The following is a 16,426-nucleotide window of genomic DNA, read 5'->3' as shown; positions in this document are numbered from 1 at the left end:
ATGTTATTCTCGTCATAGCAACCTCCACGGTCACACGAACCCAATTAACGTGTGAAATGAATTCACAATCGGATTAAGTGAGCCTTTGATGACATTTATGCTGCACTACTTTTCATTTACTTCAAGAAATTACCTTTTAACTTTCCAACGGGTCAGTCAGAAGTCAAGGAGCTTATTTTAATCACTCGCTTAAAGCATTTTTTCCTCCCCTTGGCATATTTAAATCGACATAAAAAAAAGAATGATAAAAATAAAAGAGAAGCATGGAATTACACTAATGGGCGTCTAGTGTGGCGCACTGAGCCTACAGGGTTGGGATTAGAGCGACTAATCCGCTACATCCATTTTGTGACTCCTACTACATACATACGCATTTATAAATACACACAACATGGCTGATTTCCATCCAAATTGAGTGTAACAATGTTCAACATGGGCTTTGTACTCGTTAGGTTTTCAATTCACGGCCTCAAGCCACAGTTAGGATTTTAAAGTGGGCTTCTAAGACATTATTAGTTTTTCTAAACAGTGACTGAAAGTATTTTTACATCAAGCGCTCCCCCTGGTGATAGAAATCACCATTAGGCGTCAATGGACCAGCACTTCGGCTATTTCCGCCAGTCACGTGACACCACTTCGTGTTCTTCCGGCGTCCGGAGTCTTTTCGCATCACTGCCACACGCTCACATTTAGCAGTTAGCGTCCGCCTCACAACTATGTTCCGTGCCGTCTTCCGGCTCTCGGCCGCGGGCGCCCGGACCTTGGCGACCCGGTTCCGATCCGGGCACACAGGTAGGAGGGCTCGCTCCACACATGCAATGTTAAACAATTAACGATTACTGAGGAGACAACTCAAAAGATGACAGGGTGCGGGCGGCTAGCTCGCTTAGCAAATGTACGTGAACGAAACGCTAGCAAAAGGGTCACATTGAAATATATCTTATAATTCATTAAGCATTACGCTAATGGTAAATATTACCAGTAACGGTTGTTTTAAAAACATTTTAATTTGAAAAAAGAAGCGCGAAATTTTACGTTTTATTTCAATGTCACAACCTTGCGTTGACCCGATTTGGTGGGTTCAAGAGAGTCATTAACCGCAGATAATACTCAGGAAGGGAGAAAAAAAAATAAATAAAATAAAAATAATAATAATAATAATAATAATGAAAACATCTACAAGTCAAGTCATCTTTATTTATATAGCACTTTCAAATAGCCTTAGCTGCTACAAAGCGCTTCACAGAAACACAACAAAACAAATATAACGTAAACAGTGCGACATAAGATAATCCATCCATCCATCCATTTTCTTGACCGCTTATTCCTCACAAGGGTCGCGGGGGCTGCTGGCGCCTATCTCAGCTGGCTCTGGGCAGTAGGCGGGGGACACCCTGGACTGGTTGCCAACCAATCGCAGGGCACACAGAGACGAACAACCATCCACACTCACACGCACACCTAGGGACAATTCCGAGCGCCCAATTAACCTGCCATGCATGTCTTTGGAATGTGGGAGGAGACCGGAGTACCCGGAGAAGACCCACGCGGGCACGGGGAGAACATGCAAACTCCACCCAGGAAGGTCCGAGCCTGGACTCGAACCGGAGACCTCAGAACTGGGAAGCGGACGTGCTAACCACTAGACTACCGTGCCGCCCCATAAGATAATCGTTATACTATTTTAAACGCAAATTGTAATTTATATGTTATCTGTATTCATTGTTTGTGCCATATTACAGCTTACGGATTTATTTTTGACAACTCTCTAAGATGAAAATCAATGAATTGCCATATTACTTATTTATTTAAGTCAATTTCTCCACTTGTCATGCCGTCCAGCTCCGTTAGCTTCCAGATGTTACTCGCACGCCCAAGTGGAGACGGACGAGGAGTTTGACGCCCGCTGGGTCACCTACTTCAACCGGCCTGACATTGACGCCTGGGAGCTGAGGAAAGGTCGTTATTATTGAAGATATGAACACTGACTACATTTGAGCTAATACAGTCGACGTGGCAATTTATCATAAGGGATAGAATGGTCAAGTCGACTGATCGAATGTCGAGTAGGTGTCCAAGAGATGCGTGTTGTTGTTTTTTTTTTTTTTTTTGAAGGCATGAACACTTTGATTGGGCACGACTTGGTACCCGAGGCCCAGATCCTGGATTCGGCCCTCAGGGCGTGCCGGAGACTCAATGACCTGGCCAGTGCCATCCGCATCCTGGAGGCTGTCAAAGTGAGTTTTCGACAGTTTTCGGCATTCCTTCGTATTATGATGCAACTGTACCTGAATGCGTAGCACTGATTGCTCAGTGGTAGAATTCTCGCATTCCTTTTGGGGGCCAATTATGGATGGCGGTACTTCTAAACAAGTATCTCACAAGACGATTATCTAAATTAAAAGTTCTTCGTCTTGAATATACTTTGAACCATTTTTCACTTTCTGAAAGAACTGACTCTAAATAATGTGATAGTCAAGTGATGCATGAAGCCATGATCTTTTGGAAGTAAAATTGTTGGTGTATTTGATTTTTGTTTTACAGGACAAAGCGGGCCCTCACAAAGACATCTATCCATACTTGATCCAGGAGCTGACGCCCACCCTGGCGGAACTCGGCATCTCCACGCCGGAGGACCTCGGCATAGACAAGATTTAACAGGCAAAGGTGATTTGAATTCTTGTGAGACATCCACTTTTATCAACTATAAATGAAGCATCGCTCAATGCACGTTTCATTCTCTCTCTCTCTTTTTTTTTTTTTTTTCCCCTTCAGGTGCTTGGAGAGATGAACTCTTTCCTAAATTGTCTCCTGTCAAAAATATGTCTACTATATTAGTGTTGATTTACCCTATACTGTCTTGTTGTGTAAAAAATGGTGGACTGAATAAACAAATGCTGGCCGAACCTTGCGTAATTTTTTGTTTTAAAGAGTAAATATATGTTGACGTGCACTTAACTTATTCCAGTGTTATACACAACATTCATGTTTTTTTTCTTTTGTGCTTAATATCTCAACTCCTCTTTATATGGCACTTTTGCAACATGCATAAACTACGTATAAATTTGTATTTGTGACGAAAAAAATGTATTGTGACTTGCCACATGTTAACATGGCAGGGTGCCAAATCGAATTAAATTGCACTCTAAAGAATATAAATCAAATTGTGAGGTTCTAACCAATGTCCAGTCGGAGTTGTTGTGACTCCTGTTTTTTTTCCCATCATATTTTATACCTTTTTGTTGTTGTTGTTTTTTTTGTTCTGGGCTTGAGGGTGGAAAGAAACCGGAAATGATTATAACAACAAAGCACGCTCCAGATACGTTGATGCTTTTATTTTAGGGGATACAAAATGGCAAGTGGTGAATTTTCATAATTGCTGCTTATGCTGACTCAAATATCGTCTGATATATCTAAATTAATGTTATCAAATCCACTTTCTAAAGAAATAACACAGAGAAAAGCCTACGAAAGTTTTTGTTTTGAAACGTACCCGGAAGTGGACCCAAGTCCTACCATTAGCAACCTAGCCTGAGCGTCTGTCTGCTGCCGGTCGCTGTTGCCAAACAAACTGCCCGGTCATGGACGTGCTGCGGTGGAAAACGTTGTGACAACCGCCGCCGCGATGATGAACGACATCTCCGAGGAGCCGGAGAAGGACAACTTGCTCGACGCGCCTCGGAGTTCGACGGTAAACCTCTCGCGGCTAACGAAGGCTAGTCAGGCTAAAAATAAAAGGAAGAAACTGTATCAGTAGTAAACACTGCTAGCAAGGGTAGGCTAGCTGGCTTACTTTTGTCGGCTGTAATAATCACCTGATTTGATTTTGATACTTAATACATGTTTAACTTTTTATTAATGTCTCGTCTGTAAATTGGAGGGATTAATTTCTAGTGACAGGATGTAATTTTCATTATATTATGAAATTATAAATAATATACATGATTTAGGTAACTCGGGGATAGACACAGTAGCTCATCTTATCTTACATGAAAAAGTAAACTACCGGAGTTAATTTACTCAACCTTAGAGAGTGCGAGGCAATTATTGGGCTGACCCCAGCGATTTACATCCCCAATTCTAAATTGTGCATAGAGGTGTGAATATGAATGTGGAATACTTTTTGTTGTACACTAAGATTGACTGGTATCTGTTCAAGTCAACTGGGATAGGCCCAACCTAACCCGTGACCCAACTGAAGACAGTGTGGGGAAAAAAAGAATGAAAGAAATGACTGTGTAAAGAAAGTGCGTGTGAATAACGTCTCTCCCATTTTCCCCTTCAAGGTGCCCGGGAGTGGCGCGAGGCCCAAAAACGGCGATGGAGGCATCCGGCCGACAGAGAAGAGAGGACCGTACATCATGTCCAGGGTGCCAGCCATCCACCTCAAACTACGTGAGTAGCAGTTGCTGTCCACAAGAGCCTTTAACTCATTCACTGGCAGCCATTTTCACTCCCGGCTGTTTTACTGGATTTTGACTGATTTTGAGAGGCCCACAGAAAAATATGTTTTGTTGTCATAAAAACACGGAACCTACCAAAAGAAAGTTTAAAGTCTCAACTTTAATCAGGAAAAAAACATGTAGATATATTTCTATCTGTTTCTGTTTTGCAGCAATTAGCATTATAATATAGCTAAGTTTCAACATTATTTACAGATCTATTTAGAATTTGGAGTAATTGAGCTTTTTTTCAACATGGCCCTGGTTGATCTCTTATACTCTGCTGCCACCTGCTCGTCATTTGTGTAATAACTGCCATTTCTTCAACTGTTCTTTGCAGTTGAGACTTGAGAGGCTGCATCAAAGCCTTCTGTATGCTCTAGCATGCAAAAATATAAAAACACGTCTTTGGGACACTAAAAACATTTCAAATTGAACATATTTGTACATTTTTGGGAGTCAATGCGTTAAGCACAGATGACACGTCAGCAATTTCACAGTGTCTCCACACAGAGATTGTTTGTATTCCAAAAAAATAGCGAATGAAGTCGGTGAGGAAACAAGCGGTTCCGTTCAGCCATTCACACAATGAAAATTTGTTTTGTGATATTTTCAAACTTTGTTCTGCAATATAATTTTTTTATTTATTTATTTATTTTACTATTTTACAACTATCTACTCCAGATATGTTACCACAACCACAAGTTTTTCTTACAAAAATAATGTCTAAACAATAAATTTAAATGTGTTTAGAATCAAAAGTAGTTGTATGCTAACGTCGTAGAAAAACACAGGGAGCTAGCCAGGAAGGCGCTGAAGAAGAAGGCTCTCTCACCGGGACCTCCTGTCACGCATCAGCCCAGACAAGGAGCCAAAAGGTAAACGACAAGACTCGTCGGTGTCATGTCTTTGAATGTCACATAGCAAAAAACATTATTACCTCATCTTTATTATTTCAATAGAAAAGTCAAGTTTAACAAGGGCTACACTTCCTTGAGTCAACACGCAGAGGAAACTTTGATTGCACTGGATACAGACAGGTAAAGAAGACACAAATGCTTGTTTGCTCTGCGCACGTTTGTATACACTCACAAAACGTTTCAACGAAGACGATAACTGGTTGTACGTGTCGTCGTAGTGATGAAGAGATTGATTTTGAGCAGTGCTCCTCGGGCTACTCTTCGGCCGAGGTGAGTCACTCACTCACTCACTCACTCACTCATGCCCACCCGCACGCATTCTTCCCTTTTCACCTGTTCTGCAAATATGGCCGCTTTAGTCTCGTATCGTATCGTCTTTTGTTTTGTTTTGTTTTTAAATACACCCGCTACTCACGGGGATATCGATAGTATTCCCTGACGTCACGGGATGGCGAGTCGGCCCCTCGTGGTGGCTCAACGCTCCTTGCAGCGGTACACGTTTGAATCTCGGCTTATTTTTAAATCAAGTCAGCTCATTTTCCGATCGCGCTAGCTACCAGCGCTAGCACGTTGCAATAAAAACAACAGCGTTGTTGATTCATCACTTATTTTCGTACACTTTAACAACAATCTCAACTTTTGGGCAACTGGGAAAGGAAAATAAGAGACCTTAAGGAGGGTATTTATTTTTGGAGAGATCGCAATATCGAACATCTTGACCACCAGATGTATTTTTAGCCAGAGCTAGCCACGACGTCATTTGAATAATATCTATAGGACTGGACTGGAATGCCAATAGCAAAAATATGTGCATAGTTGACGGCCATTTGAATGAAATGCATTTGGGAAACGACATTTGTCTTTTTTTCCTTCAAAAAGCCCACTTTTACATTTTTCAATGCCAAATTCCGGGTTTAGTATCTCTTGGCTGTGTCTCTTCCAGATCCATCCGGACTTGAGCAGGCAGCTGCTCCAAGACGGCTACCGGCTGGACGAGATCCCCGACGACGAGGACTTGGACCTGATCCCCCCCAAAGCCATGGGGTCCTCCGTGTGCTGCTGCATCGAGGCTCCGTCCTGCTGCACGCAGTGAACGGCCGCCGCTCTCAATCGCCAAAGCAGGTTTGTAGCGGGCTGTCGGTGGCCGACGCTCGGCTGCCTTGTCGCCGTCCCCGGCACTGACGCCGTTTTCCGCTCTGGAGCCGAGAGCCGGGCTTCTTTCGAGTCGCAAGGCCGCACAGATGGACAGCAAAAACAAACAAAAGCCTTATCCACTGTGACTCCAAAGCTTGACCTATTTTTCTATTTAGTTTTTTTTTTTGTATACATCTAACTATGCTCGCACTCCAAATCGAGTGACTGGTGTGGCATCTTCATGTTTCATCTGCAACATTAATAATACCTGACTGCTGTTACAATTCATATGTCACCTATTCCCACATTTAGAAGCTTCATGAATTGAAATGGGATATCAAGTAAACATAAAAGTATATGTATGCGCTTGAGCGATGCATTTTTATTTAATTTTTTTTACCATATATAATTTCTAGGGATGTAACTATATACAAACATCACGATATGAAAGCCACGATATGATATTTATTACGATATTGTGGGGAGGTTGGCGATACAAAAAAAAAAGGTCACAATATTGTAAAAAAAAAAAAAAAAAGAGCTCATACTAAAAAAAACCCACATGATATTGTGCTTATTGCACGTAAACAACCTAAAATCTCTAATAAGACTTAATATTGAGGCACTTACTTGCCAATGCATGCACACATTGAGTTCCTCCACATATTGACTCGCTTCACAAGCATATTACGTTCCCCTTTATCTGACCTATAACGTGGATTTGAAACATAGAAGGGCCAAAACATGCCTTGTGAAAATTAAACTGCACTACAAAACTAGCCACCAGAGGGTGCTAGAACTGAACAAATGGAAATCAACCTGGCTTTTTTTTTTTTTTTTTCTTTTCTTCAGATGTGTTGCTTTTGTGACATGATCACGGCGATATTTTGTGGCTGTTTTAATATGGTGATATCACGACATTGACGTTATCGTTACATCCCTAATAATTTCACGGGTGTCAGGGGAAAAACCTAAAAAAATAATATAAAATTTGGTCAATTTCATCGATATTATTGGTCATTCCCCGCGCGGCGATGTTATGTTTTCAAATTATTCGGCAAATGTAAAGTGTGGAAAATGGCTTGCTCTTGTTTGACGATGCAATGCTAACAGCTCAGTAATATAATGTGGTTTATTTTTGTTTTGGGTTTCCTGAAAAGTGATGGTTTGTATAATAATATGTGGGCTTCGTTATTATGACGCTGTTAGTGAAACATACTCATGTACTACTCAGGAGTTTTAGGGCCATGCTGCAAAAGTGCTGTGACAATAATGTCGTTTTAAGAGGAAAAAAGAAACAGTTGAATATTATATAAAAGTTCAACCTTTTTTTTGGGGTGGGGGGACCAACATTGCAGATTTTTATTTTATTTTATTTATTTATTTTTTATGGCATGACTTCGTAGCATAACACATTTGTCGTAACTGCACGTTTTTAGCCTTCTAACAATATGATTTCATTGCAACTTTATTCTTGTAACATTACAACGTCATTTTAAGACATTACAACGTTGTTTTCATAACGTTCTGACATTATTCTTGTAATGTTAAGACGTTCTCACAGCGTCACAAATTTGTTCTTGGAACAATACGACTATTCTCATAATTTTCTGATACTCTTGCATCATTAGGAATTAAATGTCACCAGATTATGACGTTTAGTCACAACATTGTAACTTTAATAACAAAAGGTATTGTTTTAAGAAAGGATTATTATTTTTTTGCTTATAATAATATTATTACATTGGTAATAATTATTAATAATATTAGGTTGTGAGGAATCAGCGGTTAAGAAAATGGATGGATGCACTTTATTCTTGTAGCATTCCGACGTTATTTTCGTAACATTCCATTTTTATTCTGGAAATATTAATACGTTTCCCTTGTAACATTACAACTACTGGTATATTTTTCTAACACTAGAATTGTATTTATTTTTCTAAGATTTGGATTTCTTCGTTTCAACACTACGACGGTTCTCGTAACATTAAAACTGAGTTCACAAAACATTACAACTTTATTCACGTAACATTCCAACTTCAATCATCATGTACATCATTATTTCATTCTTGTAATTTTTTTTCATGTAACATTAAGACTACTATCATAAAGTGACAACTTTATTCTTATAGCACTGCGACTTCATTCTAATAAATGAAAATTATTGTCAACTTCCGAATGTGAACATATATCATTACAACTCTATTCTCATAAAATCATGACTTTTCTATTCTTGAAAAAGTTCATATATTTTTCTCCTAACATTAACACATTTTATTCTCAGAAATGTCCGGGTTTTTTTTTCTTAAAAACATTGCAACTTTTTTTCCTTGTAGTATTCATATTTTTCTTTTCAGCTTTGCCCTAAGACACCTTTGTAGTTATCCTGTGTTAAGAATTTAGCGTACTCGTGCACTGTCTACAAACTTCGTAAGCCAATGAGAGAAGTAGCGGCGGAAGTGATACACGATAAAAGTATTTAGTTTGGAAATAAATATCCATGCAGGGCGTTAAACCAAAGGGGTTTCTTTTTTTGTGTGCGTGTATTGTGAAGCAATGTTACGTCAAGAGTGTGCTGCCTTGGCACTATAGTAGTAGAGTTATTTATTTTTATTTATAACTCTCAGAGATGGGAACAGCAGTAGTTAGGAAGAGAATTGGTTTCTATCATTTAGTTTTGTTTTGTTTTTTCCACCCACACTGTTTGACAAAAAACTATGATTGCAATTGTTGGAAATGTTTGTGTGCATTATATAAAGGGCGAGTACTTTTGCTTTTTTTTTTTTTATGTACTGTCCATTTGCGGAATCGGAAGCATTTTTGTGGTTTCAGCCTGCATGTTAAGTTTACTCATGTCGCGGTGTTGATTCTTCTCAAGCTACTCATACTAGAAAGCATGGCAAATTACATAAAAAAACAACCTTAAAAATGACTTTCTGACGCCATCCACGAACAAATATTTGATGTTTTTAAGAGGACAAGCAGCGTAGAAAACGGATGGATGGGTTATTATACTGTATAAGGTGCGCCAAAAGTAGCTATACACTTTTTCCAATTTGTTACATTTACACTGGTCGTAGACCACTCCGAGATGTACTCACGTCTCGCCCACCAAGCAGCTGGGAAAGGCAATGAATGGCTGGACGGCATTGATGATGAGTTTCAATGCAATTATATACATAGACAGGTAGGATCGAATTATGTCGTGAGGGAAATCAACTGGTCACAACAGCAATAGTTACACATTTACATACTTAATAATCTTATAGAAACAACCAAGTATAAACAAATATAAAAACCTTTTTACTTTTTTTTTTTTTTTTGAACCCATATTCCGAATTTTTTATTTAAATGTGTAAACAACAGTACCTCCTTTTGGCCCCACCTCAGTTTAACATCAGTGGTTGGTAGCAAAAGTCAATTTAGCTATGCAACTGCTGGACAATCTACTCGTCGACAAATATTGTTTGACAATGCATATTTGTAATACAACTGCTCTGTTTTATTTGTTTATGAAATAAAAGATCCATTCTGTCTCATGTGGTTGTTTTATCTTCCCTCCAGGGGGCAGTGTAGCGCTACGGTGCGTTTTAATCCCTTTTTCACTTGTCAGTGAAGGTGCGTTGATAGTTAACCGGAATTTGGATAAGTAAGGATTATCATACAACAGGGTGATAATGAATGAATGATGTAATATATTTTCTTGATAAGTAATAGTTTGCTTGTACTTCAACAATCATTGTCAGCTGAGCTGAAAAAAAGTGGCGAAGTCATGTTGATTTAAAAATTCCGAGCTTCTTTGAACGCCACAGGCCACTGAACGAACGTCCACAGTTGTCTTCCCTCACCCGACACATCATTCTTGAGCAAATTTCTGTCAGTGAGCAATTAAGGGCACCCTTCGAGTGGCGGAGCTTGTGCCACCGTATTTCGAGGGGGTATTAGGAAGAAGGGGGTCGGGGAAAGAGTGAGTCGACTCGGGTTTGGTATGCTCATTTTCATCTGGAAAAAAGGGCTGTAAAAATAATAACTAAAAGACTGCTAGAGTGCGAAGCAAAGTGGTGTCCCGTTCATGTTGTGAAAAAAAAGCTGCAACAATCGTGGGAAATAAAAGCTTTGAGCGCCTTTTTTTGTTGGCGTGTGAGTCTCGCATACATTGCTCCCTCCTCCTCTTCTTCCGCCCCGGACGTGCGCGTACTCGTGTGCTGGCGTGCGCGTGTGTTTACAAGTGAGTTTGAACGAGTGCCAGCAGCGAGGCAATCGGGAGGCATGGTGGACAACTCCGGCAGTAGTAAGGCGCAAATGGTGAGTACGAGTGCTCGTCTCGCTGGGCTCCTTTTCAACTGTTTTTTTTTTTTTTTTTTTTTTTTTTGCTTTTACAACTAAACAAGGACATCTAAACAAAACAGGCCGCGTTTTGGGTTCATTTTGAAGTTGAACGATGTGTACTGAATTGGCGGGCGCGAGGCCGGTGAGATTAAACAGCGAAAAGTCGGAGGGGGAAAACGCCACAAAGGTCATTTAAATGTTTCGTGTAGTTTTTTTTTTTTTCTTAAAGCATTTTAAAAACCCGTATCCCCACACGGAAGATGATGGAGTTGTTTACTAAAGGGTGGAAAGGCGAAACATTTTTATTTGACAGTATGTACGTTCATTTTCACCCAGAGGTCATTTTTACGTCAGTTTCTGTTGGAAACCACTTTTGGCAACATCCGAATCGTTTATTCAAATTTGCTTGCGTCTTTTGTATTTTAAAACTAAACGACTTTAATTGGCACTTAACGTCGAAATATGAAAACGTTAGTTTCGGTTGTTTGGCGAGAACGGTCTCAAATATAAAATGGACGTTAACCAGACTTGTGCTGCAAGCTTCGGAATGTCAGTTAAAACGTAACTTTTGAAGTAGGATGTCGGGCATTGTATCTATCGGTCTCTTCCATCTCTTGTCTGTCTATCAATCTATTATTTGTCCATCTTCCTATCTGTGTGTCGCTGTTCATATCTATCCATCTAGTTTAACCACTACACATGCTCATTTATGTTTGTGCATTTGAGGGAGGGGACAGCTGCTCGTTGTGTTACTGTATGTTTGCAAAACTTTGAATATTCTACTGTTTGCCTCATGGGCACATTTCCTCTACGTGGAACTTGTACAACAGTGATTGAGTAGCTTGTGCGTGTAATTGATATTAATATAATTCAACAGGAATATAATTCTGTGTTTTCAGGTTGCTATTTTGTTTTCGTGAATCCATCTTGTGTTTTTCCTTTGATATCAGCTTGATAGCCTTTGATTTGCTATTTGTTTACCATTTTCATTTAATTCCACTTTTATGTGGTGCTTTCATAATTTCATTTCATTTGCCTCCGTACAGCTCTGTGGATTTTCCTCCGTTATGAACGGTGCTATACAAATCAACTTGGCTTCATGAATAACAGTCTATTTGATGGTATGCTGTCTTGCCCTGCAGCCCAGCATGTCTCAGGAGCCCGGTGTAGCCTTTCCTCAGAGCACCTCCACGGGTGGGATGAAGCTGGAGGCGGTGATGGAGCAACTCCAGCGCCAGCAGCAAGCCCGGCTGGAGATGGAGCGCAAGGAGAGGAAGCTGCGCGAGGCCCACATCATGTACGCCCAGCAGGTGGCCGCCCAGCAAGCCATCCTCGCGGCGGCCCGGGCGTCGGGGGCCAACTTCATGGGCAAGGGCCTGGCCGGAGTGGCGCCGCTCCCACTCCCGCTCCCGCCGCCGCCGCCGCCACCTCGCGTGACCAATCAGAGCAGCGTCGACTCCGAGAAGGACGACGACGATGACCGGTGCCGCGACTCGGCCGACGAGGACGAGATGATGGATGGCGACGAGCGCAGCGACGAGGACGGGGAGAGCGGCGGCGGCGGCGGCGCAGCCGGCGGCCTGGAGTTCCTCCGCAAGCAGACGCTGGCGCTGCAGCAGAGCGCCGCCCGCATGCCGCCCGCCCGACCGTACGGCAGCTTTGCGGCGTCGGCCCCGCAGAGGGCGCCGTCGCCGCCCGTCAGGGTCAAGCAGGAGCCCGACGAGGATCTGTCGCCCGCCGGCGCTCACCCGGCCGCCTCACCTAACGGCCAGGCCGACTGGAGCTTCGACGACCACTTCAGACAGGTCAGTTTTGCTCCCTTTTATGTCGGGGGGTGTCCAAGTTGGTTTTAGGACACCAAAAATCATGGTTTGTTATGGACTTACCTTGTTTTTTTTTTTTGTGGCCATGGTGCAATTCACATTTGGTGCAGAAGGAAGGGAACAAAATATAAAAAGAACAGATGTCACACAGTACATGGAGAAGCCTCTCAGTTCTTAGGACCAGTCGATTAGTTGACTTTACTACACTAATTAAAACAAAAGGTGCTTCTTCCAAATCTAATATTGGAGTCTAAGGAACTGAGCGCTAAAAGAAAAAGGTGGTCTTCAAAGCAGCACTTAACGTCCACTTATTTATTTTATTATTATTATTATTATTATTATTATTATTATTATTATTTATATTTTTTTACTTTTTAAAAAAGAGTGACCCGCCTCCGGCCTGATTCTAACTGCCTACGAGCTGTCTCATCTGTACGTATACCGTATAGTTTATACAGTAGTCTGCTTGCGAGGTGGGAGGAACAAGATGGCCGCCCTGTGACTTCAACGGCTTGCAATGGCGTGTATGGGCTGTCGGCTATCCAGTCATATATATAGGTCAGTGGTGACAGTTCACCAGCACTAAATAAGCACGTCCTTACACTCGCCATTATCCAACATTTTTATTTTTTTTGCTCGGTGCCGACAGCTGTTAGAAGCCGGCAAGACTACATTTCCCATGATTCTTAGATTCGAAAGCAGGAAGTATTTCTAGTTCTGTCTACTATCGAGTAAATGCGGATGTGAACGACGCAAACATGAATTTGGAAGTAAATGTGAAGGAATTTATCAGTTAAAGTCCATTTTCATGGGTTTATCATATGCATGGTGATGACATACACAACATGGCCAAAAAAAATAAAAAATAGTACCTGCGTAATATTGGGACAAAACAACGAGGTTGGCAAAATTTGCCAAGGCTCAAAACCAGGACTGTCCCGGCTTAAATGCAACGTCTGGTTCGCCTACCTTAAATGGTAATCGCTAGTTCGCTAATGCTAATCGTGATTGCTAATCATTTAGCATAGGCTAATTTTTGTGTTGTTTAATAATGTACATAAGATAACAACAACATAAAATAAATATAACAAGTAGTTATTTTTCACACAATTCAACACACAGTAAACCTTACTGGATTAAAAAAAAATATATATGTATGGGGGTTGGAGGGATTTGTCAATGATTCGATCACTGAATAATTGATGGGGTAATCGCTTTTTAAAAAGACTTGATAGTGACGGGCAGCCCTAACCGCTTGTTTGGTTTAAGTTCTCAGTTCAACCCCCTACTGTTAGCCACAGGCTAATCTCACAAAGTGAACTACAAATACCCTGGGAGGCGCGCAAACGTACAAAATCAAGATGTCAAGAGATCTTCCACCCCGAGGAATGTTGTAGACCAAACAGCTCTTTTATATGACTATACTGGTTGTGCAAGTTGTGTTGTAAAGATGAAATGAAGGGCGGTGTGACCAGTATGGCCTCACTTTTAACATATAGGCACTTTTCTGATTTTCGGTCATGTTAATACAGCATAAATAAGTGGGTGCAGAAAAGATGACTTGTGATGACATTTTGATATCCTTTGTTTTTGTTGTGTTAATGTGCTGTTGGTATTTGTAAGCTTTTAACATTCAGAAATTTGATTTGATTTAATGTTGTGGCAGTAAGTCACTGTGTACGTTTTGTCAGCAGTTTGTGATGATTTTTTTTCCCCCCACATTTTGCTTTGTTTTGGTTGCATTCTTCTATTTTGTGAACATTAATTTCTGCGGCGTACCTTAAATCTCTGGATGAAATTTTTGCAAACGTTTTGAGATGGCTATTAGGATTTTTCACTTTGATCGGTTGATTTTGTCAGAGTTGCTGTTCTCAATTTTTTTATTTTTTCCCACCGTTGTTAAAATTTAGACAGTTTTCTCGAGTGGTAAAATTCCATAATCTCTGGTTGGAAATGTTGATATAGTTACAATTGATATTTATGACATTTCACTGTGGTTGTTTTGATGTGCCTTTAATTTTTGGTGCTGTTGAGGAAATTGATTATGGAATTTTTTGATGTTGTCATTTTCAGATGATTACTGTATTTCTGATATTTTCCTTGGCTTTGGTGGTTTTAACATACCTTTAGTTTTCTGGGTGGACCTATTGTTAATGGATATGTCTGTTTATATTTAAATGTCATGTTTTGGTCCCTACTATATTTTGTTTTGTTCACATTAATGATTCTCAGCTCAATATTTTAATATTTGCGTACTGGATAATATTTAGAATATTGTGCATTTTGTTAATGGTAATGTGCCTTGAATTTGAGCATGGTTGCAAATCAAGGACCCCCCCCCCCCCCCAACTTTTGTTGACATTCCAAATTACAACATACATTTTTTTTTAAACATTGAACATAGAAGAATAATACAAATATCAGTCAATCCAATTTACACAAATACCATAATAAAATACAAATGAAAAACTGGGAAAACAATAAAATGGAAAAAAAAAAAAGATTAAAAAAAAAACCCAAACAAACAATAACATCCAGGTAGCTCCAAGAGTTTTTTTTTTTTTTTTTTTTTTATAATTCTGCAAATTTGATAAAATGTTACAAATTTACGAGACTTAAAATAATAGTCAATTTCAGTCAAAAATAATTTGATTAAAGGTTTCGTGTTCAGAAACTTGTATTTGTGGATATAATATTTTCCCCAATAAAACAAAGTTGGCTATTTTTTGTTCTTAGATTCAAAAAGGGTAATAATGTTTTTACCATCCAATATAATCTTGTTTCGATTCACACACAACATTTACAACATGCAATGAAAACTCAGCCACTATTTTGCAGACGCTTCCAACGTGTGTGCGAGCTTTGACCCACAATTGGCTTTTGTGGCAAAAAGAAAAAAAAAAAGAAGAAAAAAAAAAGAAGAAAAAAAAGAATCCGCTTAAGTGAGTGCTGGCACCGGGCCAGGCTTGTGCGCAACGTGAGCGCTCCGAGCGCCTTCGCGTGTGAGTTTGCGAGCCTCGTCTGGTTTGGCTCGGGTCCCGCTCGTCAAGTCGGCAGGCGTTGGAGGCTGTGGGTGGCGGCCCGGGTCAACGTGAGAATTCTGGGTGGGAATGTTGGAAGTGGTACACGACACACAGTAGCAACGCTCGGAGCGCTCCCGCCGCCTTCTGCCTTCACAGCCCCCCCTCCTCCGCAGAGTTTCGGCCGTGTGCCAAGTGCACTTTCCCGTCAAGATAAATATTGCCTCAGCACAACGTTACAGAACACGGGAAGGCTTTTTTAGTTGGACGGCGGCCGAGTTCCACGCGGCGTAGCGCAGTAGTAGGACACGGCAAGTTAAGACTGAGCTATCTGAGCGTGGATCACATGTCGGGATGTTATTACACTCTATATTTAACGGCAAATGTCTCCCGAGCGGTGCTTCCCCCCCCTCGGCCCAATTCCAAATTTAGCGTTTGGAGGCGATGACGCAGGCGATGGAATGCAGCAACAACAGCTGGAGCAGTCGTAGTAGTTCCTCTGCCAAGAAGAAGGTTCTATTTTCAGCGCGGCCTCTTTGTTATATACAAAAAAAAAGGAAAAAAAACTACCCTGGATGTTTACGCAAGGCTTTTTTTTTTTTTTTTTTTTTTTACTGAAACAGTTTTCTTTCTTTTTTCTTTTTTTTTTTTTTGCTAGCTCTCTATGACAAAATGCTAACTAGGGATTCACATATTGCACTTTTTTTCCAGATCATTTATGAGTACAAGTACTTAAATTTGAGTACTTGCCAATACAG

General features: G+C 40.6%; 3 protein-coding genes across 5 annotated transcripts in view; all 3 read left to right on the top strand.

Moving 5' to 3' along the window:
- Window positions 1–576: 576 nt before the first annotated feature.
- cox5ab (cytochrome c oxidase subunit 5Ab) lies at window positions 577–2,906 on the top strand. Its single transcript, XM_077520202.1, has 5 exons — window positions 577–792; window positions 1,843–1,959; window positions 2,116–2,237; window positions 2,545–2,667; window positions 2,776–2,906. The coding sequence occupies exons 1-4, from the start codon at window positions 717–719 to the stop codon at window positions 2,656–2,658; spliced, it is 429 nt and encodes a 142-aa protein (XP_077376328.1). The 5' UTR covers window positions 577–716; the 3' UTR covers window positions 2,659–2,667; window positions 2,776–2,906.
- A 260-nt stretch (window positions 2,907–3,166) lies between these two features.
- Window positions 3,167–10,035, top strand: fam219b (family with sequence similarity 219 member B). Of its 2 annotated transcripts, XM_077520197.1 has the most exons (6): window positions 3,168–3,691; window positions 4,287–4,395; window positions 5,227–5,320; window positions 5,405–5,482; window positions 5,581–5,632; window positions 6,306–10,035. In XM_077520197.1, the coding sequence occupies exons 1-6, from the start codon at window positions 3,626–3,628 to the stop codon at window positions 6,453–6,455; spliced, it is 549 nt and encodes a 182-aa protein (XP_077376323.1). In that variant the 5' UTR covers window positions 3,168–3,625; the 3' UTR covers window positions 6,456–10,035. The 2 variants fall into 2 exon arrangements, with proteins under 2 accessions (XP_077376322.1, XP_077376323.1); XM_077520196.1 differs by having other exon boundaries at window positions 3,167–3,691; window positions 5,581–6,451.
- Window positions 10,036–10,331: 296 nt separating this feature from the next.
- LOC144018068 (AT-rich interactive domain-containing protein 3B-like) overlaps window positions 10,332–16,426 on the top strand; it is a 61,815-nt gene continuing 55,720 nt past the window's right edge. Inside the window, exons 1-2 of one of the 2 annotated variants that reach the window (XM_077520195.1) lie at window positions 10,332–10,801; window positions 11,968–12,630. In XM_077520195.1, coding sequence (XP_077376321.1) covers window positions 10,766–10,801; window positions 11,968–12,630 — 699 coding nt within the window. In that variant the 5' untranslated portion in view covers window positions 10,332–10,765. Of the gene's footprint in view, window positions 10,802–11,033; window positions 11,580–11,967; window positions 12,631–16,426 lie in introns of those variants that run through there. The other variant, XM_077520194.1, reaches the window with a different exon arrangement.

Source organism: Festucalex cinctus, chromosome 4 (assembly GCF_051991245.1).
Source record: "Festucalex cinctus isolate MCC-2025b chromosome 4, RoL_Fcin_1.0, whole genome shotgun sequence".
Classification (NCBI taxonomy): domain Eukaryota; kingdom Metazoa; phylum Chordata; class Actinopteri; order Syngnathiformes; family Syngnathidae; genus Festucalex; species Festucalex cinctus.
This window is presented reverse-complemented; position numbering and strand designations above follow the sequence as displayed.

Bases quoted from the DNA above. Each gene is read 5' to 3' on its own strand.
- cox5ab (XM_077520202.1), top strand. From the start codon at position 717: ATGTTCCGTGCCGTCTTCCGGCTCTCGGCCGCGGGCGCCCGGACCTTG. The intron at 793-1,842 runs GTAGGAGGGCTC...CATGCCGTCCAG, and splicing joins GTTCCGATCCGGGCACACAG to CTCCGTTAGCTTCCAGATGT. The intron at 2,238-2,544 runs GTGAGTTTTCGA...TTTGTTTTACAG, and splicing joins GCATCCTGGAGGCTGTCAAA to GACAAAGCGGGCCCTCACAA.
- fam219b (XM_077520196.1), top strand. From the start codon at position 3,626: ATGATGAACGACATCTCCGAGGAGCCGGAGAAGGACAACTTGCTCGAC. The intron at 5,321-5,404 runs GTAAACGACAAG...TTATTTCAATAG, and splicing joins CCCAGACAAGGAGCCAAAAG to AAAAGTCAAGTTTAACAAGG. The intron at 5,483-5,580 runs GTAAAGAAGACA...GTGTCGTCGTAG, and splicing joins ATTGCACTGGATACAGACAG to TGATGAAGAGATTGATTTTG.